The sequence below is a fragment of the Calonectris borealis genome, chromosome 11 (genome assembly GCF_964195595.1).
Source record: "Calonectris borealis chromosome 11, bCalBor7.hap1.2, whole genome shotgun sequence".
Lineage (NCBI taxonomy): Eukaryota > Metazoa > Chordata > Aves > Procellariiformes > Procellariidae > Calonectris > Calonectris borealis.
In genome coordinates this window covers 8,660,085-8,684,593 of record NC_134322.1, presented here as the reverse complement: position 1 = coordinate 8,684,593, position 24,509 = coordinate 8,660,085, and the positions used below count along the sequence as shown (strand labels likewise).

Here is a 24,509-nt window from a genome sequence, read left to right as displayed (position 1 = left end):
AAAGGAAATTGAGCAGCTGTAATAAATACACTTGAAATTGAAGAGCACCTAGGACGCAGTGATTATATTCCCTGCGGAGCTGAAATGCTGAGGAGGGTCTGCAGAAAGGGCAGCCGAACAAAACCACTGGCCTTTTGGTGAGCAGACTCACAGGGAATGCAAAATGAGTTGAAGAAAGCTGGCTGGGCTTTAATGCAGGTCTTTAAGATACAGTTGGGAAGGCTGCCCTAAACATTCAGTCTAGTAAAAATAAAGACAGTAAAAGACGGGATGAAAGGACTGACGTATGCCAGGCTGGCAAAGCAAGAGAGAGAGACCATGATGGGGCACAGCTTAAATATCACAGTGAAAGGAGAGGGGAGGAAGAAGAAAACAGGAGAAAATAAAGGGACGGAAAGCAGCAGCCATGGAAGATTCTGAGAATGTATTTCAGACAGCAAGGTCCTTTTGCACATAAGTATGTCTGAGAGACAATGAAACTGGCCTCAGAGCAAGGAGGGATTTGGAGTTTCGAGGAGAACAGTGAGCTGGTACGGAGGATATAGAGGAAAAGTGCTTATCTTGAGAGTGATATACGGAGAACTTTGATGACAGAACAAAAGCCAGCTTATATCAGCGATAAGAAGAGAGGATTATTAAATATTTTTCATCTGCCAAAATTGCATCCAACTTTATAGAGGATGAAGAGAAACATCTCCCCATATCAGTGGCCAGCTGTTCAAGGGCACGGGACAAGGTGAGCATCCTCTACAGATGGAGAGCCCATGCTGTAACATACACACCTGTGGGCATGCACACGACTCGCCAAGCTCTTTGCTGACATTTTAAATTGCGTGTCTAAAATAGGGCAGATGGATGAGAGTTGGAAGGTGGTGGACATAATGGGGACAAGAGACAGCAGTAAGTTTAATGTTTGCTCTGGGAAATTCTTGGAAATCTTCTTAAACTTTAAGGGATGTTGTGGGAGAACACCTGGAAAAGTAACGCTCTATAAAGGCCAAATTTATGTGGCTTGAAGTAGTGGGAGGTCACACTCAACTAATCTGCTGGTGTTCCCCGAGGAGCTAACTGCCACTATATATAAGCGAAATTCAGTGGATATAGTACACTGAGATTTTCAGCAAGTATTTGACAAGGACCAGCATCAGAGATTAATGACTGCGGGTAGAAGCATTGGTGTAGGATTTAAAATAAAAGCCTGGGTGGAAATCTGCCCTAAGAGCAAGAGACAGAAAGGAGCTATTGCTAAAAGTGTTTCCAATTGGAAAGAGGTAGAAGGTGATGTCCTGGAGGTCAGTCCTAATCAGCTGTGTTTCTCGTAATGTCTGCTAACGATCTGCAAGGAAACACTGAAAGCAGGAGGCAGAGTCATCCCTGCTGTAACACCATGGACGCCAGTGATTTTTCACCAGCGCTGACTATGGCTGAGGTCCCAAACGTGCCCAGTGCCTCTCCTGATTTGGGATGTGTTTGCGAGAGGAATCCCAAGCGAGAGAAGAGAAGTAGAGAGAGAGAGAGGACCTCTTTGACCCTCCTGCAATACTGTGAGCAGCACTGGGAATATAGCCACACTGGAGGAGACGTGGCATGGGGAGACCGCAATTTATGCAACAGAGACACAGCGCTATCTATGGAGAAAGGATAAACGAAGCAAGCTGGACAGCATAGGAATCTTTTCCTTCATTGAACTCCTTCCAGAAATGAAGATGTGATTTTGAACAGCTTGGTAATTATTTTTTCCTTCATTATTTTTTAATTTTGTCTGCTTTCTCTACAATTCCAGTTTCTAGTCTGGAGACCTCGGATGACTTGATGTGAGCTCTGTTTGCAGGAAAATTGCAGCATGGCTGTGTAAATGCAAGAAGTCTGAGTGAAGTTTTGAACTTTGGGTGCTCATCTGCACTCAGATATTGATATTGGTAGGTTTGCCCATTACCAGCTTGAAAAATCTCTGCCCTGGGAAAAGGTTAACGGACTTGATTTAAACTCTGATTGATAAAGAAAAGACATCAAGGTGACCTTTATAATATAAGCTGAATTTGGGGTGACTTTCCAAACTCAGATTGCAATAATGAAACAGGATTTGCAGGCAGACTGATGGATTAGATTAGTGGAAACTGGCCTCTGATTTTTCCATTTACCATCCCAATATCTGATGCTGGCCCTCTGATTCAGACAATTCAGGAAAGCAACATGTATACCCTTGCTCAAGACATTTTCCGATTAAATGAGACCCATCCTAGGCTAGTGACGAGCAACAGCTAATGGCACATTGGAGATCTTTCCACCATTATGCCCCCCTCCGTGCTCTGCAGCATCAGCCACATTCATCTACATGTATTCATCTACAAATTGCTATTGCCAGCTTTGGGAGGTCCTTTTTATGCCTCTGCATCCTCAGCTAACTGCAAAATGTTATTTACCTTTCCGTTTTTTCTCAGCAATCTTGCTCATTTTGGTCCTTTCCATTAGCAGTACGTTCTTGCTGTAAAACTCTGGTATACACATTTAAATTTAAGCTATTAAGCCATATACGATATATATAAAAAAATATATATATAAAATCTTGTTTTTGTAGCTGAAGATCCTAGTAGCTTGCCTTCCCCCTGTGTCTTGAATACCAACATAGCGATCATCCAGTCCTCGCACATAGTTCGGTTAAAGCTGAACATGCACCTTTTCACCATCTGCAATTAATCATGTCTTCTGAGGCTACCAGCACTGCAGAATGTTTTCTCAAGTCTCACCAGGGCCCTTAAGAAGAATTAACTGGGTATTTTTCCCCTGGTGCAGACACTGATGTTTTGCCACAGGAGAAAACTGTAGGATTTTTTTTTTTTTCTTCCCCTCTTGCATGCAGTGAAGTTTGTGATGATTTTCTGTGAAAATTCACCCCAACCGTCTGGCTCATAATGGCATGAGACATCACTGAAAGATGACAGACAGACAAATGGACAAATATACAGTGTTTTATTACCCCATGTTCTCCCCATGCTGTCAGAGACAATAAACCAAGATGGATTTTCATTTATAGTAATAATAAAGCAGGACACGGCAGGAATACGGTAAAGCAGTACCAGCAGGGGAGGAAGGGCAGTGTCCTAATAAGAGCATGTCGTTCCTTAAATAGTCCTGAACTCCTGGTGATGAGGGATTTCCAAAGCCTTGTCCAAGGAGAACTTTTTCTGGTTCACTTCTCACTCCTCAAAGCGCTCTGTTTCTGCCAAGGAGAGGAAGGTAGTGTTGGCACGACAGTGCTTCCGCTCCGCCAGTGTCTGTAAAACGAGTCGGATCCCACCATGGAGCAGCTCTGGAGTCGATGCATGGCCGAGCCGCTGCCTTTCAGAGGTCCTCTTCTGCAGGATGGACCCAGGGTACTAGTAGGCTCCTTTCTCTCGTCTAGAGCTGTCCTGCCATTACCCTGCTCGTTTTTCAACAGCGAGGGGGACCTGAGAGGAAAGGTGGATTTCTCTTTGTGTGAAGCATCACAGGAGCACCAGCCCAATATTCATTGCATCCTACCTGTGACTCGGACATAGACCAAAAGAGTACAGGAAGGCCCAACTATGCACAGACCTGGAGAGCTAAACAAGGACCAGCTGCTATTCCCATCAGATTAGCTAATTCCTTTGTACGATCCGTCCTTCTCTTTATTCCTCTCTGCATAATTTGCTGCCTCATAACAATTGCCGAAATCACCCAAACCACAGTAATTTTAGAGCCCAGCAGGCAGAGCTGTCTCACATTACTCCTCCTTCAGGGGTTTCCTTCTGCAGGAGAAGTTGGCAGGATGAAGAAAGGGATGGGGTTGTGCAGACAGAACAAGTAGAGAGAAAGCCAAGGAAACCTCAGGCAGAAACAAAGATGGAGCAAGGTCCATTTGGGGTGTTAGGAAAACATGAGTCCGAGGGAACACCTCATCAAGCCATAGACGTAAGTGCACCTCCTGTGTCGGTCCTGCGAGAAAGGGAGTCAGAGGAGGTGGGAAGGAAGGGGAGAGATGGAAATTGGGCAAATTGGAGAGAGGCTTTCTAATGAAATCATGACTTGAGCCTGAGATCTGTCTTTCAACACCTCATGTTTTTACTCCATATGGCTTCACTTCTGGAATTTTCTTGTTCCATGAGTTTGGCTGCATTAGCCACTTGTTTAATGACCACCGAAGGAAGTTGTGGTTGGGAGAATGAGCACAGGGCAAGGAAAGACACAGGGCAAAATAGGTACCCAGAGATAACAGAAGAAAAATAAAAGGAAAAAAACCCCTTTTTTTGGGAAGATGCTATGTTTTGTCCAAAATTGTCCTTTTACTTCATGGTGATGGTGAGGCTGGCAACAATCAGAAGCGTTTCCAACCTGCCTGGAGCTCTAGCTGCGAAATGCAGAAGACCAGGCCCTCTCACCAAATTTCCTGCTTTGAGACGGTCCAGAAATTCTGTCACAACAGATTTTTCTGAAAGTCTTTTCACACTTCCATATCTGGAGGGAACTGCGCTGCTTCTAAAAATACTTCTTCATTTTGCACCCAACTTTGGGGCCAGCTCTTACTCTGTTCAGAGTGGGTTCTGCACTAGGGACCACAACTGTAGTTCAGTGCTCAAACCACTTCCAAACCATACCTCTTTCTTTAATGCCACCCTTCTAATGGTCACATAGTCCCCAGAGCATATTTAATATATCTGGAATTTTTTATGGTGGGGGCACATTAAGATCAGAAGCCGTTAGGAAGACAATGACAGCGGAGTCGGACTAGGCAGAAGCAGCATACACCTATGGCTAAATCCTTCAAACCATGGATCAGGCCAGAGACTGAACAACATTGAAACAGTAGTATCAAAACCCCCTAAATCCTCAAAATTGCAAGGAAAAGCTTAATACCGTGACCTGAACCCAGTGCTGCAATATCTACCTGGGCGTGCAAGCAAACTGCAGCATGGCTCTGAGATTGACTGCTGGGACCGGGATGGCACCAGCAGGATCTGGATGGTGAGGCCAAAAAGGGCAATAGATTGACCGTGGGACGTCTGTCGGTCAGAGATGTACCCTGCTGTGGGGGTAAGTACTAGCTGGGCTGAGCTCTCTCTGTTACCTGTTGGAGGGAGCACTGGGTGCTAGCAGCGGTGATGCATGGCACCTTTGGCGTCTGCCTGTCACTCCAGGTGGGGACTGCTGTCTCATCAAGGCTGTTGCAAAGATGAGGGAGTTTTTTGGTGCTGCTCCCAAATTAAGGAGTGGAAGGAAGACCCAGCACAGGGATGAGGGTTGGGAGAAAGGCTCCTGTTGTGGCATGAGCCAATTAACCCAGCCCTGAGTGACAACCTCCTGCTGGGATGTTGCAGGAGTGCCAAAACCCAGAGGAGAGCAAAGGCGAAAGCTCAGGCTGAGTTTACTGAGAGCAAACTCCTTCCTACAAAGGACCTGGCAGCTCTTTTCTGGCCTTGCAGCAGCTCAGCGTGATTCACACGCCGCCGAGAAGCTGCTGCCTGTGCCAGGTACTGGAGTCGGTCCCCATCTCTCTGCAGTGGAGCTTTGACTGGGGAAATATGAGGCTCGACCCTGCCTGAAAGCAGGCGCTGCCGGGCTTCTGGCCCTGCTAGAGCAGGCAGAGCCATGGCAGTGAACTCGCAGGCTGGGGGAGCCGATAGCCAAGAGCTTCTGAGACGTCGGGGGCAGAAGGTAAGCCCCAGTGTTCCTGGTGGGAGATGGTCTCAAAGCTGCGAGGCTCCTGCTGAGACCTGGTCGCTTCCAGCTTTCTTGTGATTATCCATCTCGGCAATAAGATGCTGTTAAGTGTCTGATTACTGCGTTGTTAAAGCCTTAAGCCTGAAATCTGAATACTGCGTGGTCCCTCGAGGGGCAGCGAATCCTCCTCCATCCCTCCACCAGTAATCCCTCCCTTCCCTCGGAAAAATAATAAAAAAGAAAGACAAGTGATATCTGTCTGCAGTAGCGCTTTCCAATCAAGTGAAAACTAGCTGGAAAATCAAATCAGCTGGTAAGTTCCTGTAAAACACAACTCTATCTCTTTAAATCTCCCCTTTTGAAGGGATGAACTGAACAGCAATAGCTGCTGATGTAAAACAAACCATTATTCCTCCTATCTCCTCTCCAAGCCCCTTCCCTGTAGACGCATGAGTCTGAGGGAGGCAGATGCTCTCTGAAGACTATTTTCCTCCGTTAAATAAATTCACTTTCAAATAATGTGTAATTAAATGTGTGGTATTGAATTAATGTTTTATTCTGAGTGCTTTGGCAGCGGGGGATCTAGGGGCCTGGCTGGTGGAAGGAAAACACGTTCACCAGAAAGACTCCCTTCCGCTTTCTCTTCCCCTTTTCCTCTCACCCTGCCAAGAATCCCAATCCCTGTTTCCAAGAGCTGCTGGAGCGTACCAGTGAGTCGGTGAGGATGATGCTTTGTGTAAGGTCCCTTTTATGACCTTGGGCATTTCACCCAATGCAAAGACCTCTGCAGCCCACTCCAGTCCCTCCTCTATCTGGGCTGGGCTTAGTCTTCCTCCTCAGAAGAGCCCAGTTGTGTCGTTAACCCTTGTATACAAAAGGCAGAGCCCGAGCGTCCCTGCGGGATGTGAAGCTGGATGTCTAAGGAGACAGACTGCTGAAGCTGGAGAGGCAATCTGGCTTTGCAGCTTAGTGTCAGCCAGAAATTATTTGAGAAGGTGCAGGAGACGATGGGAATCATTGGTCGGTTTTTAAGTCTTTTGTCTGGAATGTTAATAAGGTTTTGGTCCCATCAGCAGTGTTTCGTGTTCCCCTGGGAGCCAGCTGAGGAGAGCTGGTGTATACGGAGCATACAGAGGCATGGGTCAGGTTTTGCAGCAGTGAGAGCAGCAAGGGGGACCAGGATGTCTGTCCTAACCTGAGGGGATCTTGACATGTGCCTTGGGCACAAGTAGGTTGGGCAGAGATTGGGTTGGGGCACAAGTAGGACCCCGCTTACAGCTGTGTGCCTGCTCCCTAACCCCGACCCCAGCAGCTGCAGGGAGCCTTGTGAACATTAGATTTCTTTTGGGAAGTCTTCCAGGTCTCCATACTAAAGGACATTTTAATCATTGACAACAGCATAGGTAAAGAGATTTACCTTTTGGATCAAGGAAGGGTCCTGTTGATATGATGAGCTCTTGCTTGAGTAATTTCAGTAAGTCACAAATCTGCAGAAAGAGGAGGAGGTAGATGCTGTCTTAAAGGGGAGAGCCCACTGCTGTGCAAGGCCCAGATGTGCTGGAGGCTTCCTTTCTTTGTTGCTTTAGTCATTGTCAAACATTGTTTGGGGGTGATACGCAGGAGCCTTCCTCTTGCTGCAGCTCCTTTGCTTTGGGATCTCCCCAGGATAGCTGTGCTTCTGCGGTGTTACGCATCCCTGCTGAGACTGCTCAGCACCCAGTAGCCATGGGACACTTTATATTGCTCTCTTCATAAAATAACTACTAAGTAGTTAGTACTCAGATTTATGAGACTGAAATGGGTGAGAAGAGCTTGATATCACGTTTTGTTTTTATAGGAGTGTCAGGTGGTTTAAGCTGGGACAGAAGTTTTTGCTTAAAAAGTGTTTGTGGGGTGGTGCCAAGTGTGTTCTAACGTTATTATTTTTCAGATTTTTTTCATGAAGAAAATGAGAGTTTGTTTTGGTTTGGGTTTAAGATTTGCAGGTATGTCACGCCAGGTAATGTCACCTGCTTCCAAATGGTTTTCAGCGTAATGTGGTGAGGGAGTCTGGCGGGCTCTGGGCTTGCATCTGGTGAGTCGTTTGTTTAAGGGGTGGTTGTGCTTTGCCCTTCTGTTAGCTCCCTTACACATGCACACACACCCAGACACACTCCCTTTGCACTTACCTTTAGCTCCGAGGGCATTGTACTTACAGACTGTCATTGCCGGCGGTTGCTGTGTGGCAATCGGTGCTGGTGCTGCAGTGGAGATGCAGCAGCTCAAGTTACGGCAGCTCAGCGGGTGCTAATCCAGTCGCTCCATGCCGCTAATCAAATCACTCTGTGGAGCTTGAGGGCTGTTTTGCAGAAACGCGGGCTCTCCCTCGAATCAAGGCTGGCTGGAGTTAGCTGGCGAGTGAAAGGCAGCCCTTTGGGTCAGGGCTTCCTCTCCACCTACTATTGCAACAGCAAAAGCCAGAGGAGCTGATGATCTCCTAATTGCTGGAGGTATGCTTGGAAGTGGTGGATGTAAGGTATTTTCAAAGCATCAGAGATCTGGCTTGAACAGGTTGCTTTTCTGTTCTCCTGTTTTCTTGAGCTTGATTACACTGAACGTCAGCTCCTGGTGCAGATTGGTATGCCTGAATAATTTTTTTTAGCCCAGATTGTCCAGCTAAATGCATCAAGACCTGCTATTTTTTACCAAGGTCTATTTAGCAGCATGTACTGCATTAGCTCCGGGTCTGCTGGGTCAGCTGGGCAATAATGCCTCCTTCACATCTGGGACCTGCACTCATGCCTTGCAGCTGCTCCCAAGAAATGAAGGGAATGGTAAGAAAATGCAAAGAAATGCAGAAACATAAAGTTATTGTCTTTTAAGGTCTTTATGAAGGAGTATGATCACAACTGTTTGATTACGTAATATACAGTCAGGCACCAGGGTCTGCCTGGAAGCAAGTTGCCAGCATCTTGGTAAGACATGAAAAACAGTCTGAAGAGAGGCTGTGAAGCCAATGATGTATATTGGTTTGCTGGAGATCGAAAAGCTTGAGAAGGGATGCAAAAAGAGGAGTAACACAGTAAAAGGGAAAGCATTCTTTGCATTTCAGGTTGTTTCCATCAAGGCCAAAGGAGAGATGGATGGAAGATGTGAGAAAGTCTCTCTCTATACTTTTCTGTGTGGACACACACAAATGGCTATTAAAGCTGTCATGCAGAATTAGTAAGATTGAAATACTGCCCCCAAAGTCAAGAGAAAGGTCTGAGCGAGGTGGTGTTGTCCACACGGCCTGCAAAGAAGGGGGTAGGAAGGAAGGTGCACCCATGTGTTGGAGCCCAGATGGGCCAAGGACTGTGCCTGCTCCACGAAGATCCCAGAGATTCAGATATGCCTTACATAAACCTCTGTGATTTGGGGTCTCTTTGAAAGGACTGTCAGAACTGCTTGGTGCTTATAATCATGACTCTTTTGAAGCTGAGTCCTTGAAGGGTGCCTTAACAGAGGAACTTGGCAAAGAACCAGCACCTGGGCACAGTGCCGAGCTGCTGAAGCCTGTATCCTGGCCTTTTCCCAGAGGTGGCTTATGTCTGAGCTGAGAGAGGAGCCACCAGAAGTGGAGGGTTACCTACTCAGAGTCCATACGGAGCTAAGAAACAGCCTGTTTATGTCTCTATTTTTTTAAATTATATGGGACTGATTCTCCCTTTGTTTATGTGTACTTCACAATATCCTTCATTGACTTTGATAGATTTGCACCAGGCCAGGAGGGAGACTCAGACTCTGTGCAGCTAGCCTATGCATTATCTTCTCTCACTATGAGACAGATCTGTGAGAGAATGACTTATCAGCCCTCCAGCGGCAAGGCTTTTTGATTTGGTCCTACCTGATCTGCACACTTTGCTCTGATCAGGTGTATTGGGTAACCCATCAACATGTTTGGTTGACATCCAGGTTGCAGTTGACTGCTTGAAATGAAAGGCACTCTGTTTGGTAGTTACATGTCTTAATGACAAGATTTCCAGTGTAAATTGTAAGCTTTGTTTATTTGATTTTAATTGTCATGGAGCAGGGAAGCTATGCAGGTTTTATTCATAAGAATTATTTTAGCAGTGAGTCAAGAAAGAAGTGAATGAATCATATTGACTAACAGAACTTTGCTACCTTTTTGTGGACAACATGTATAAAGAAAAAAGAGACAACTCTTTGGCATAAATTGGTTGTTACAGCAAATGACTCAACCGCTACTGAAAAATGTCATTGTTGTTATCATTTATAAAGTGCTGTTGATGCAAATGAGGCTTTAGAAGCTTATGAAAATCAAGACCATTACCACAAAGAGCCCAGGATCAGACTCAAATAGGATACCCTAGAAAAACATCTGAAAGAAATCAGTTTTAAAACAGGGATTGAACAGCAAGAGGAGCAAGAACTAGAGAAGAAGAAGAAATGGCATGAAGTGACAAAGCTGAGGGAGGGAGGAGCTGGTGATGGAGAGGTGCAGGAAAGGACCTGCCTCTAGGCAAAACAGGGCCCATGTGTAGAGGAGAAAAGAAACTGATAGAAAATCCATATTTGTCTTTTCTAGGCTAGAAGAGAAAGCTGCTGATACAGAGGGTGGCAAAAATAAAAGGAAAGATTTACATAGGTTTGCTCTGTTTCGCCAGTGAGCTACATGTTGTTCGTGAATTAAGAGTCCAAGGACAGGAAACCCACTAGAAATACAGCAACCAGATAGACCACTGTTCAGGAGTTTGAAAGAAGGAGATTGAGAAATTAATTTCAGACCTGGTGTAAATGATTCAGCTTAGAAGTAGTTTTGCATTTAGCTGTAACTTAAGTATTGGCACTGCTCGTGGTTTACTCTATTTGGAGTTTGATTTGTCCATTTACCTCCCACTGTAGTCATCTGTGCCCAAACACTTCATCATGTGCATCCAGGCTTCAAGACTATTATCAAACCAGGGTTTTAAGGATGCTGGCTGTGATGGGAATCTGAAATGCAGAATTTGCAGTGTCATTGAACCCACCTCTTCCTCACCTGACCCCCAGGACTGATTTGGAAATGAGACAATAATTGGAAAATTAGATTCATTAAATGTAGCCATGCAACTTCCCGATTTCTGCTCATGTGATTGAAATGTGGTGGTTATTAGAAAAAGTGTGTTTTCATCGCACGCAGTCTGTTACCAGCTCTGTATGCTCTACCGGGGATTTGGAGGTTGAGTTGGGGTCTTTTTGCCTTGACCTTGTCACAAGGAAGAGAGATTCTACAGTATGAGTGTAAAAGATGGGTGAAGATTCATTGAATCAGTGATTTAAATTAAGAAGTTCTGGCTTTTCCAGGCTCCATCCCAGGAGCCAGTGCAGAAGTGACCCATTATGATATGGTAGATTGATGTATGAGAAAAGCAGAATGAATCTTGTTCCCTCTTCTTCTTCCCCTATATCCCATGGCTGTGCTGGTTCACAAGGTTAGCAAACTAGAATATGTTTGTGTCGAGAAGAGGAGCAGACATGACTAAGGGACACATGGGAGCAAATACGGGGAGGAAGAAGTTCCTGTTTTTAGACAGCCACTTTTCTGACTGAGTGCACTTTAAGCACAGGTCAAGTCAGCCATCCTGCAAAAGGTTCAGAGGAGGTTAGGTAAGATCCCATCGCAGATCCAAAGCCGCAACCCTTCTGCCTTGACTCTTCCAGAGAAAAGGAAAGCTTTCTGATCTGGAGGCAATTTGTAAAGGTGAGTGCAGTGTCCCAGACTTACTCTCTTGCTGATACTCTTGCTTACCCACATGTTACATCACTGAACTGAAGTCGTGAGGCATTTCCAACCACTTGCAGGTCAAGTGTTTTCTGATGTGGTTCATGTGTTATTCAGAACAACAGTGAAGGCAAGAGCCTGAAACATGTTCTCCATATGTTAAATCTTGATGGACAAGAAGAAAGGTGGGGAATCTGCCCAACGCTCCTTCTGTGTCATGCAGCAACACAGTAATCCCAAAACAAGAACTGCAAGATGTTTCATTTAAAACTGGAATTACTTCAGTGTCGTGCGCTCACATCCTTCCTGTAGATACAGCACGGCCTTGAATGACTTCCCATCATGCTGTCAAGTCTGGTTATTTTCCTGTCAGGCCTTACTGTGGCTCCTGCCTAGATTCTTCTTTTGAATTGTCTTGTTGGCTTGTTTTTATAAGTTAATGGTACAGGGGGAAGAAAAAAAAAAGAGTGGTACTTATGGGAAGACAGTTTGCATACACCTTGTCGGCAGGGCTGACTGCAACACAGCTGAGACAGATTAGCACACCACTGCCTGCCTAAAACAAATAAACACCAGCTGTTTATCAGACAGGGCTCAGCTTTCTCCAGGAGGAGGTAAACAGATTTATGCAGATGAACCTCCCAGGTGCCCTTGCAGCACAGCATCTTTCATGGCTACTCGGCCTTCCTTATGAGTTACAGCCAGGACAGACGAGCAAAGAGATGCAAGGTTAGCACAATAACACAGCCATTCGCACAGTGCCAGGGCAGGTTTGTCATTGCTTTATGTTTAAAGCCCATATTTAATAGTAATGTAGAATTAATCATCATGCTGATCTCACCGTGAATGGAAGAATTTGATGTAAACTTCAGTATTTTAAGCCTATAGCATGTGAAAAAGCAATTTATTATAACTCACTCACTATTCCATTTGTGTCTAAAATACTGTGAAGCAAAATTTATGGCCATTTGAGGTTGAGAGAAATTGTGATCAGCAAAAGTACTTTTCTGACTCTACATTAAGATTGTCCAGTTGCTGTCAAACTGATCAACTTCATGAACCCTGTTTTTTTTATAACCATCCAAGTTTACTTTAAATCCAGCAGTGCTATGTGAGTCTACTACTTCAAAAGGATTGCTCCTCCCTCAGTTCAATTCCGTCTGCCACCATATCTCCTTAAATTCTTCATACATATTTTCCCTGAAGCTTCTCAGGTGACCCTAACCACTTGCTGCGAAATCTGGTCTTGAAGACAGATGCGGTATTATTTTAATAATGTAGACATAATTACACAGCCTGGATGCTGGCTCTTATCATTTATTAAGATGTTGTTGGGAGGAAAAATTGGGAGCTGAAAATTTTGGGCAAGACCTTGGGGAGTTCAGAAAGAGAGGTTTGCTTCAGTTCTCATGATCTTACCACTTACTCATCAGAAGTGTAAATAATCTCAAATAGTATCGCTGGTTATTCTGAGACAGTTTCCTTTTTGACTTTATCTCACATCAAATGGGGCAATAGGATTGCAATTGCTACATTTCTGTTGGGATTATGAGTTTTTTAAAGTGTCCTTGGGCTCCTTTTAATGCAAGATCGTTTCCCCGCAGCTTTCTTGACTGCTGCTATTCAGGAGACCAAGAATGCAAATACATGGTTTGTCAATACAGCAAATCCTAGGTACTATAGTGATGAGTGCTATAGAAATGCTTGCCAAGAGAAAGAGGAAAAAAACCCTTTTCCTCTATTAAGTAAATTGGTGCCATTTGAGCTTCTCTTAGATTAGGACTTTCCTCACCCAAGTGCATCACTTAACATTTCAACACATAATATTTCAGATTCCTCAAGGTACTCCTTAAACAGTCAACTAAACCAGGTGGAGAAGGCAAAATCCACATGTGATTTGTTCTCCCTGGCTGTCACTGCAGATTTAAAACCAAAGTAATTTTGGATGTGCCTACCATCCTGTGCCTTAACGTTACTAATATTATTAATATTGGTAACTAAGAGTTTTCAGTCTATTGAACAATTAATGAAAAGGTCAACAGGAATTCTTTATAGAGACATCGCTCATTACAAGGCCCATTGCTTATGCAATCTCGCAGCATCCATCTTCCCAAACAAGCAAAAGGACCAGAGATGGCAGCTCCTTAAACCTGCCTGAGAGCTCCTAATTAAAAAACTTAATTGTATGAAAGCCATAAGGATGTTAGTCTTCCAATCCATTGGCTTTTTGATGCATTAAGTGGTACCCATGTTGTTGTGGGGCATATGGTTCCTCGGGTCGATGTGGGTGCCTATTCGGGCACCTGGGTGGTAAGAGCTGGTGGCAGATTGTGATCGCTGTTAATGATGCTTCCCTGCAGCCAGTTTGAAACCCAGTGTTAGTCACCTCCACCTCCTGCATCTGCAGTGCCCCAAGGGAAATGCATCTGAGCTAGGGGGTGCATGCTTGTACAGCTCCTGTGGCACATGGAAGAGGTGGAAAAGACTCAAAAGCAGTCCAGTTTGTGAGCAAGCAGATGCAAGGCCAAGTTATGAATGCCCCAGGGTAGGAGTGGAAAGAGGGCACTGTCCCATTTAATGCCTCTGCTTGAGGAGACCTCTAATGCATCAGCTTTTCCTCACCAAGCACTGGAAAAGAGTGTGTAGCTCTTACTGCCCTGCCATGACCACCAGGCTGAAGCTGAGGGTAGTCTGTGCTACCACAGTTCTTGAGGGAGGCAGTAAGCTCCAGCAAAGGGCAGTTTAGAGCAATGAAGTTTTGGGTGCTGTTCCTCCAGAAAATGCTATGATGGCTGTGCATCTCTAGCTGCTTCATTCCAGGCATTAAAAAAAACCTCTTTGTATTGCCAGAGGAGCTGTACGGGTACTGTGATGCCAGAAAGGTGCTTAGAGGTTTGGCAGCAAGTAGCTGTGCCTTAGTGTCATCCCCAAAAGAGACTATGGAGACCCCCAGGCTCTCCAAGCAACCAGTGGCATCTAATCATGATGACCCATCATTTCTGGAGATCCTGCTAGTCACTTATCTTCCCTTGTACGTGCCTAGTACGTGGGTAGATCTAGCCCTTATGAATGACCCTGTTAGCTGGGCAGACCAATCTTCATAGGCCTCTGTACCTTTGTAAAATGAATAGCTATTGCTCTTTTGATTCTTCCTGAAACCTCGATTGCTATTCTCTGTCAGTCCTCGCCATCCTAAATGTTAGTGGAAATGATCATTGAAACTAATGGGTTGAGTTTGCCTGTTGTGCCAGTGACTTTATCCTGGGATGACCTTGTGTCTGAGGGAACAGTCATGTAAGAGATGGCTGCACGGTCAGGGTCTTGCTGCGGGGCAGTGCTTGGCTCCTGCTCGTGCCCTAAGGTGCACGGGGATCAGTAGTCCTCCTCCCCTTGGGAATGCTTTGACTTGCCAAGGTTCAGCCTCAAAAATCTGCCCGAGTTTGGGTTTAAACTGAACCTGATTGAAATGCAAAACTCAACAGGACCTTCTAATCTTGCCTGGCCTGGCATTGGAAGTATGTGACCTTTGCTATGCCTCGCAGGAGATGAATTATTTCCAGGAACATTCCAAAGAGATTCAGGTCTTTGTAGCAGATTTTGCCCCAAAGGATCCTCTCCCTGAGGACAAGCCTGCTGCGAGCTTATAGTGAAAACGTGATAAACCTCAAGTACTTTCCTCGCAGATGTTTTGCATGAGACTAGCTCCATCCCAGAGATGGCTGCGTTCCATGGGTGGGTAAAAAGATCCCTGTAGATGTTTTTGCAAAGCAATTTCAGATCCTTTGCAGCTTGCTAGAAAATTGAATTAGTTGTTTTCCATTCCCTGAATTAACCCTGATTCATTCTTCCCTCAACCCTCTCCCTCTTCCTCCCCTCCCTCCAACAGATGTCCAGCATATTAAGAGAAGAGACATCGTTTTGAAGAGGGAGCTGGGAGAAGGTGCCTTTGGGAAGGTGTTCTTGGCCGAGTGTTACAACCTCAGCCCCACCAACGACAAAATGCTGGTGGCAGTGAAGGTAAATCCCAAGGGCGAATGGCAGAGAGTAGGGCAGGGGCTGGCCAGCGAAGCGAGGTTGGATGAGCCTGCGTGGGAAAGGGAAGCGGGGGGGGCTGGGGGCCAGAGGCGGAGGTTTATCTGATGCCGGAGACTGTGGTAAATCCACTTAGTCACACAAAGTTTCAGTGTTTAGCTTCAAGGTCGTCTATTCTCGCCAATGCCAAAGCCTCTCTTCCTGCTGACGTGGCCAGGAGACAGACTGGGAGGAGAAGCTGGTCTGGAAGCTGTAAGCTCCCATGCAGCTGCAGCAGCGCAGTGTGGAGTCCACCTTCCCTCCGCGAGGGAGCAGGCTCTTATGTTTCCGGATTTTATCTCTTTGTGGAACATGCAGAAACAGAAAAAGACCTCGGCAAAAATGAGCACTTAAAAACTAAGCACGACAAACCAATTTACTGGGATCAATTTGCTGCAAGATGAGTGAAGCAACCCAGCTTCTGCTTGCCTAACCACAGATCGCTCCTGTTTTGGTGATTTTGAGCCAACACAAGTTCAGCTTGGCTTGTGCTGTGCTGTTTGCATCCTTGTGAGGGTCCTCATGTGAGCTGTGCCCCATCAGTGTGGCTCTGGGCAGAGGAGACCACTCAGTGCAGAAATGTGCTCTCCTCTCAAGTGGCACCAGTTGGCAGACACACGTAGTCTAATCCCCGGGAGTTAATTGATGCCTCCTAACTGCTTGGAAGAAGTCAATCTGCATTTGAACTGGTGCTCTACAGGGAGAAAGGTTCCAGCACTCTCTCCAGGATGCTGGAGGCATTCAATTACTTGAGAGTTGTTTTAGTCATTGACAGTTCAAGCCTTTTTTTGTCCTCTTATGCTCTGACTGTGAACTGCAAGATTGCACCTTTCACCTCTGAGAGTGGTTAAAGCCGAGGTAGCGCAGCTACCCATATGATTAATTGCCTGATTATATGGCTGATACCTGTCTATCAGTGTCAGCCATCCCTTACGCGATCCTGTCTCTCAAGTCTCTGCTGAGTTTCATTTGCATGTAGGCAAAAACAGCATCCGAACTTGTTTCTGTTAATTGCTACTATGAGCTTACATCTCCAGAGTGCCTTTCATCCTGCAAGATCATACAGATCCCGGTTTAGAGCAGGGCCTTGAAATCTGGCTTTTTGCCAGCTCGAGGGGAAGGAGGGGTGAGGGGAAAAAGCCCTCTAATTTGGGCCACATTATAAGTCTCAGGGGAAAAAAAAATAGGCAAGAAAAAAAGGCTTTACATATTAAATTGAGATTTGGCTGCATTTCCTGAAGATCTCATGCTCCTGACAAAGGCTGAGAACTACCTCCCCAGTCACTGCAGCTCAGGGCAGCAGCAGGACGTGCTGGTTAGGGCAGCTGAGTCCACAGCCCAGAGTCTGCCTCTGCTGCACGCTCAGGGTCTCCCTCCCAGGGTCAAAGAAAATGGCTGTGTTACTCACTCGGTTATATGGACTCAGATTTTCAGCGGATCTAAAGGTTGCAGCCACGCAGATACGCTGAGTTTTGATGTGATGGCATGGACAAGCTTCCTGTTTTATTCAGCTTGCTTCTAAAAACATCCCAAGAAATGCACAAAAACTATATTCAGCGAAGAGTCTTGAGGTTACAAAGTCAGGTAGCAGAAATGTTGGAGGGGCTGGTATTCAGGGCACATCCTTTGAACACGTATTTTTCATTTCTCTATGGACTGCTTCGTTGTGATGCTCACTCCTGTGTCTGAGGGCTCCCGAGATGCGAGTGCGCTCATTTTCACAGCCTCCCAGCGAGGTGCTGGAGTTGTATCATCCCCATTTTGCAGAGGGCAGATGGATAAGCAAGGAAACTGAGCTGAAAAGATCCACTTAGGTGGAGGATGGAGTTAGTAACCTGCCTTTCCAGCCCCGTGGACAGCAGGTACCAGACCCACATTGACTTCTGCTGCTGCAGTGAACATGCGGAGCTTGAGCAGACCTGGTCCTGATGACACGTGAGAGGGGATTTTCCAGGTAATATTGGAACAACTGACACTTCATGACAATGGCTGCAACCTGCAGATGCTGAGTGACTTGCCAGATGTCACAGAAATTGTGTGATGGAGGCACAAATAAAACCCATCCCAAACCTTCCTAGGAGAGGCATTTCAGTGGTTTTGCTGAGACATCCCTTCTCTTCCTCCAGTCCTGGTCTTCTTTCCCTGTTCCACCACTTCCAGCTCCTGTTTCCCTTATTTCTAAATGCTTGGCTGTGCAACCTTAGTAATGTGCTATTTTGAATATCTTTTTTTTTTTTGGTGTGTGATACTTACACAGTTACAGTCCTAACACCTTGTAGAAATGATTGCGAGTGAAGAAGGGGAAGCGTAAACTCACTGCAGCTTGAAATATTACATGCAACCAGAGGAAAAAGGAGGAGAAAAGAGTGATGGGGGAGGGAGACTGTTTTCCTGGGGAAAAATAGGGTAGCATCAACATTATGAAGATCTTAAATGACTAAAAGTAATTGGGTGCCTGAGATGAGGATGGATGCTTTGCCATCTGCACAGTGTAACATCCATCTAAATATCTCTAGTCAAGCTATCCCAGAGGACATAGAATTAAAATTATGCCATGTGACTAGCAATTTGGGGGCAGAAGAAGGAGATGAGGCAGTGTCCTAAGGCTTGGGTAAAAACCTCACAGGAGATCTGCTCCAAGGGGAAAAGCAACTACTCTGGAGGACTCACTGCTCCGCTGCTCATGGCATTGCACCCAGCAGTGCCATGGACCAGCCGGAGGTGCATTAGCAGCATATTTGACCCCTTTCTGATGCTTAACATCCCTTTTTGCACCTAAATTGGAATCTGCACCTGCTGACGCCACCTCTCCTGGCAGCACGGGGAGATTCAAGGCATGGGGAAAAGGGGGCAGGCGTATTTGTGGGAGAGCTACCTATGTTCCCCACCACTGAGGGGGATCCGGTGCACATCAGATTGAATCTGGGGGTAACTAAAACAAGTTGCCTTGAATCCTTTTCAACTCCCATTAGGCTGCATGGTTAAAGCCAGCACTGGTATTAAACAGTCTTGGCCTGGCATGTGGAGGATGGGGAGAATATTACTGAGACCCAGCAACTCAAAACCAGAATTGCCTCTTCATTTCCTTAAATGTTTGCAAAGACCCTGCTGATTCTCGTGGCCATCCCATCTTCATCCCATCTTGTCAGATATTCTGAACTTCAACTTTTTTACTAAGTGCTCATGGAAGAGCCCTCCCTTGATACCCTGGGACGATAACATGCTGCTTTCAAACTAGCTCTTCAATGCAACTGCACGATAATGCACGAACAAGTGGCCTCCAACCCTGGGGAACCCTCCCCGATCACCGGCTGCACCCACGGCAACATCTTCATAGCAACCCTGCGATGTCAGGCTGGTTCACGCAGCCTGGAGCCTGCAAGTTACCCTGCAACGGCAAAGTGGTGCGCTCAAATGTGGAAGATGAGATATCCTCAATAAGGATACCGATTTCAGCATCAGTCTGCCAGGGGAGCTATTATAAACAGCAGGGAATAAAAACATGATTTTAAAAATTATGAAAAAAGACTTGACAGTGTCCTTCTTCAGAAGCAGTTTGAAAAATCCACACAATAACTGCACAGCCAGGCAAATCCATCTTCTGAATAAAGGCAGTGTAGTCAGCTATTTCAAAATAAAAGGCAGATAGCAAAGACTGGCTGGCTCAGGAATTTAATAATAATGAGATATGAAGCCATTCACCCCTAGGTCACCAGTACAAATCCTGCCCAAGCTGGGAATAATTGGAAGCTATTACCCTCTGAGGTATGTTTGCTGCTGCATGGGAAATGAGTTGGGGAACCTGCTGGGCCGGTAACTACATGAACGAAATGCCGAGGTGGTGCCACTGGCACCTACTGCCAGCCCTCCCAGTGTAACCGGGCTGGCAGCAGCGGTTCCTCTCCCCTCCCTTCCTCATCAGCTCCTCTCTGATACGGTGACCCGTTAGTTCTGGCTTTGGCCCTGCCTGAGCCCACCCTGTGCGTATCTGTGCCCCTTCTTTCAGGCGCTGAAAGACCCCACCTTGGCAGCCCGCAAGGATTTCCAGAGGGAGGCAGAGCTGCTCACCAACCTGCAGCACGAGCACATCGTCAAGTTTTATGGCGTGTGTGGTGACGGCGACCCCCTCATCATGGTCTTCGAGTACATGAAGCACGGGGACCTGAACAAGTTCCTGAGGTACGTGCAAAGGAGGGCGCGGGAGATACTGTAGAACTGCTCCGCAGCCTCAGTGTGGCTTGTTATAGGTCTGTGGTGTACCAGTGATGCCCCTGCATGTGGATGCTGGTGGGCTGGGTAATGAGAGCTGGTTGTTCCAAGGACAGCTTGTAGGAGATGATGGTCCTCACCAGATTTGGTGCTTTATTAACCCTACCCCAGCATTTCCTCTTAGGTAGTCCCAGGGGTGGTCCCTGTGAGCTATGGAAACCAGACTTGTCTTCTCCCACCCCAGCAAGTTTGAAGCTGCAGGAAGCGTGGCTGCAATCCCTCTCTGCCCTGCGGGGGTAGGACATGAGCCATGGCTGTCAGCAGCTCCGAGTCCCATCTACCCAGCAAAGACATGCCCTGCTGAAGCAGGAAGGCCGCTAGCCATCCTGCCCATGTCACCCAGCTCCTGGTTCAATAGCACCATAACCAAAATATTCCTTTGAGAAACTTGCTGTAGTCCCTGTTCTGATTGGTATCCTGGGCATTTACTGTTCTCTAGTTCTCATTCCTATATTCAGGAAAGAGCTGAGAAATGCTGGAGGGGCCTCAGGCAGTGCCTGTGGAGTCCATCCCTCGTCCTTGTTCCCTAAGCCTCATTAGACAGAGATGCTTACTGAGGTACAAACTATCCTAACCTGTGCCACCACGCTACACAAGAAGCTAGGCAAGGCCTGACAAAGTGCTGAAATTGCCTTCCCTGCCTCTAGAGAGATGCAAATTGCTGGAGCCCCCCCAGTCATCATTCAACCATTTCATCAGCGTGAGGCAGATCACTTGTGTGCCCTCAATCCGCCAGCGGTGAAGGGACGGGGAGCAACTGTGGGAGGATGTTTGTGGTGCTGTTCTCCCATGATACAGAAATTATGCTCTGAAACCTGCATGCAAGTGGAGTGGTCCTTACCTCTTGAAATAATTAGTAGTTTTATTTCCCAGTATTTAGAAAATTGGCCCCTTGATATTTTCCTGTTTTGACTGCTAAGTGTGAACATGATTGCAGCAGGAACAAGAAGCTTGAGCACAGCAGGTCTAGATCTCGGGATATAGTCGGTGATTATTTTTCCACATCACAGTCAGTTTCTGACCAGGAAACACAGCTCCTTCCCCGAGGTTTTAATTTCTAAGCAATCACCTACACCAGAAGAGCTATGGGGAGGGACCTCAAAGGTTTCTTCTTTCCTCTGCCAAGCAGTGTCAACTGTCTGCAGCTCCCTTGGGGCATCTGCAGGGCAGTGGCTGGGCTGGGAACATCCCTGCATTAGTTTCCCTCCTCATTTCGGCATAGTTGTGGATAGATTGAAATATGATTTTGTAGCTCAGTCCCTGTCTCAGGCTCTGGACAGATGACATCCTTGAGAAGGTAGGACAAGTGAAGGCTGATGCTACACTAGCTTTGCAGAGCTCCTCAGACCCATGTTCAAAGGGGAGCAGCCTTGGTTACCCCAGGACCCTCTCTTGTGGTACCCTGTCTTAGTGCTCAGCAACCTCCCAGCAGCAGTGGATTGAACTCTGCCTACTGGCATGAAACCGTGCCTTGGGCTGAAACAGTGTTTTAGCACAGATTGGAGGCGCAGAGTTAAGGACAGTGCCTCAGCCTCATGACTGGAGGAAGGCATTCTAAAATAGAGCATGAGAGACCACGTTCTTGAAGTGCTTCACAAAGAAGAGCAGAAAATTGCCCCATCTTTTTTCCTGGCAGAACCAGCAACCTTATTCTCCTTAGAGGAGGTAGACATTACAGCTGAGGCATAGCCTCCTTCACTGCTCTAATTGCCCTCCCAAACAGTATAGTCCAAAACAGGCTCTCCTGCTGTCTCAGAGGGATGTCTCGTGCCAATGCCTTGTGTAATTGCTTCACGCAACAGTGTGGTCCTAAGGCTGATATCGTGCTGAAGCCATGTGCCCCCTTATCCCCACATCCCACCCCTGCCCTGGGTTGTCTGAGAAACGCTCATGCCCTGGGAGGCCAGGGCCTGACCCGGTGTCACCGGAGAAGAAAGCTCGTTGTTGTATTATCTTTGGCCTTTATGAAGGAAAAGAAACTTTCCAGATGTGCGGTCCCCGGGATTGCAGCCCCACATCTTCCAGCTGCATTTGGCTGCCAGCTTTTCCTTCTCATGCAGCTATGGAGCAAGCAGCTACGAGCTCCCTTCTCTGCCTGTTGGTGTGTGATAGGCAGCGAAATCCCTTTGTGTCCCAAAGGAAGCTGGCTTTTGGAACAAGGGAGCTTATACCCAGCAAAACACCTAAGGGGGCATATGGAAAGAGAGTCTTGGGCTTTGTTTGGCAGGTCAGCTATCTGCTATCCTCACAGCAGTGATGGTGAGGGATGGGGGCTGCAAGGGTGTCAGAGAATGTCGGTGGTGCAGAAGTGCCTGGCATCCCTGGTGAGTAGCAGTTTTTATTGCGGCGTGATTCACCCAGCCCACAGCAGGAGACAGTTCCTTCCAGGCACCGGAGGCCAGGGGCACTGGGACTCTGTAAGAAACACTCAGATGGACTTTTCCCAGTTTAACTGCAGAAATTGGAAAAGCGATAAAATGGAAGAGGCTTACTTTAGACCCAGTTTCCTAGAGAAAAGCACAATACATATATTCCCTTAAGTGTTGTTAGACCTTTGTGGGCTTCCCAGAAAAGAGAGAGAACTTTGCTGGTCTGTAAAATGAACTGGTGTGGCAAGGGGAAGCACTGGGATCAACCCCTGCCAGCTGGGCTAGAGGTGGCATGTATCGGGATGGCTCTACACGCCTCCCAGGGCCCCCGTGTGTAAGACCATTGCTGGTGGTGCAACAACTTACCCTGCACTCTGCACCAGGGAGACTACAATTGTGGTGTCCTGGCTAATAGAAAAGGGATAGTGAAAAGATCCTGCCGTGGAGAAATACAGGCATTGCTCTCCAGGGAGCACGGCATCCCTAGGGATGGTGTACACAGGGGCTGCAGACTGCCCGCCCGTTGTGTGCGTGGCAAGGCTGGGAGCTCCCGGGCACACAGACCCGCTGCTCCGGGGTCTGCAGCAACCGCCCTCCCTCTCTGCTCACCAAATATCTCCATCGCTTCCTCCCTTTCCTTCTGTCACTGATTTTCTAGCCTTTGTTTTCTGTCTGTGGCAGCAGCAAATTGGAAGTAGGGATGTTTGCATGTTGCCATTACAAACCCTCTTTGCAGTCTTTAGTAAGTTGTTGCCATTTGCTGTTAACTCAGAAAGGCAGCAGATTTTGTTAGAAAAGTTGCATAGTTCTGATGTTTTTGTGTCGGTCCTTCCCGTGGAGCAGCCCCCCAAGTCGGACTGTCTTGGGACAGAAGGAGGCATTTCAGCAGGGGAAGCCAGAGGGGTGATTTTCTTCCCCATGTTGGCAAAAGCCTCCATCACTCCATAATTGAAAAAACCACCAACTGTTCTTTAACAGGGAATCCACCCAATCTTCTGGCCTTTCTGTAAAGCTGAATTAAGCCCCTTTCCCCAAGAAGAGATATGCAGACCCCTCTTGTATTCCCTTCAGGCTTCTTGATGCAACTAAATGTGCTATTATCCCTCCTGTTAATCTCATAAATGTGTTGACACATCTTTCTTCTGGACTATACCTACATGGGATGGAGAAAGGGAGGGAGGGAGGTGTATGTATTGTATAGGACATACCGAGATGTGTCCTATATAGTAGGATGTAAAAAGAGCCAGTGAAATAAAGGTGTTGGCTGACCATTTTTTAAACATCACCTGTTCCCTTCAGACACAGACATTTATTTGGGGGTCATTATTGTATTTGAAAAAGGTGGTGGCAGTAATGAGATAGTAATATATCCTTCACTTCTCCCCTAGGAATGTTTACCTTTGATGACAACAGGTATCAACTGCAGCTAAATATGGTGTAACTGCAAGGCATGACTGGCACAAACTGTCCGGCACAGTTTTAGAAGCTATTGTTTGTCCTGCTTTGCTGTTCTTAGCTAACCTGCTCAGTCCAGGCTCAGCTTCACCTGCTGTCAACATCTGTTGTCACCACCAGGTGATTTCCTAGGCTAAACCCGCCTGTGGGCTGTTTAAATAAGACATCAGGCAGTCATTTCTGCATACACTCTTCTGCAGCTCCTCCTTGCCCCCAGCAGTTCTTCCAGAGTGCTGCTGCTCTCACCATGCCTGCGAGCCTTCGAGATTCCCCCGCTGCCGCCTGCAGAGCTGCTCCCAGCCAGCTCATCCCACATTCACTGCAGCATCACCCACTTGTGGCTCCCAAAAAACACTCCTGACTCGTCAGCGCTCATTTCTCGAGTTGCTCTCCTCTTCCAGCTGTCCTTTCTACCAGGAGGGGACCTTCAGAGCCATGTTCCCAGTGGTAGGGCATCAGGAGGTAGCTGAAGATGAGGGCATGTGAAAAACTATCGTTTGAGCCCCAAATGCCTGGACGCTAATCCCTTTGGTGCATCCTCAAGCCCAACAGAGCAATTAGGGAACAGAGACAAAGGAGGGAAACAGTTTGGATCTTGTGGGTTGTTCAGTCCCATGTCAAGAAGGAGGAAAAGCTCTGTACGTGCAGTTTCAATTCGCTAGCTCTCTGTGGGGTTACTGCTGATGACGGGGGTGAAATGCCAAGAATCATTTTAAAGAGAACAGTATGAAAGCCTCAGAGGAAATGGTGTACTGTATCTTAGTCACAAGGAGGAAGGTCACAGCAAAATCTCTTGCTTTTCCCTGAATATGAGGGCTTTTGTTACTCCACCTTCACACAGGCTACTACAGGGTGAGCTCTACCAGGGGAAGAGACATCACAAAGACAGGCTTGGTGCACAGCGAGGGAGGGGACTAAAAAGG

At 46.8% G+C, this 24,509-nt stretch overlaps 1 protein-coding gene across 2 annotated transcripts in view; it reads left to right on the top strand.

Annotated features, from left to right (window-relative positions):
* NTRK3 (neurotrophic receptor tyrosine kinase 3) overlaps positions 1-24,509 on the top strand; it is a 219,728-nt gene that overhangs the window by 161,073 nt on the left and 34,146 nt on the right. For both annotated transcript variants that reach the window (XM_075159884.1, XM_075159883.1), the window contains exons 13-14: positions 15,309-15,439; positions 19,500-19,672. In XM_075159884.1, the coding sequence (XP_075015985.1) occupies positions 15,309-15,439; positions 19,500-19,672 (304 nt within the window). The remainder of the gene's footprint in view (positions 1-15,308; positions 15,440-19,499; positions 19,673-24,509) is intronic.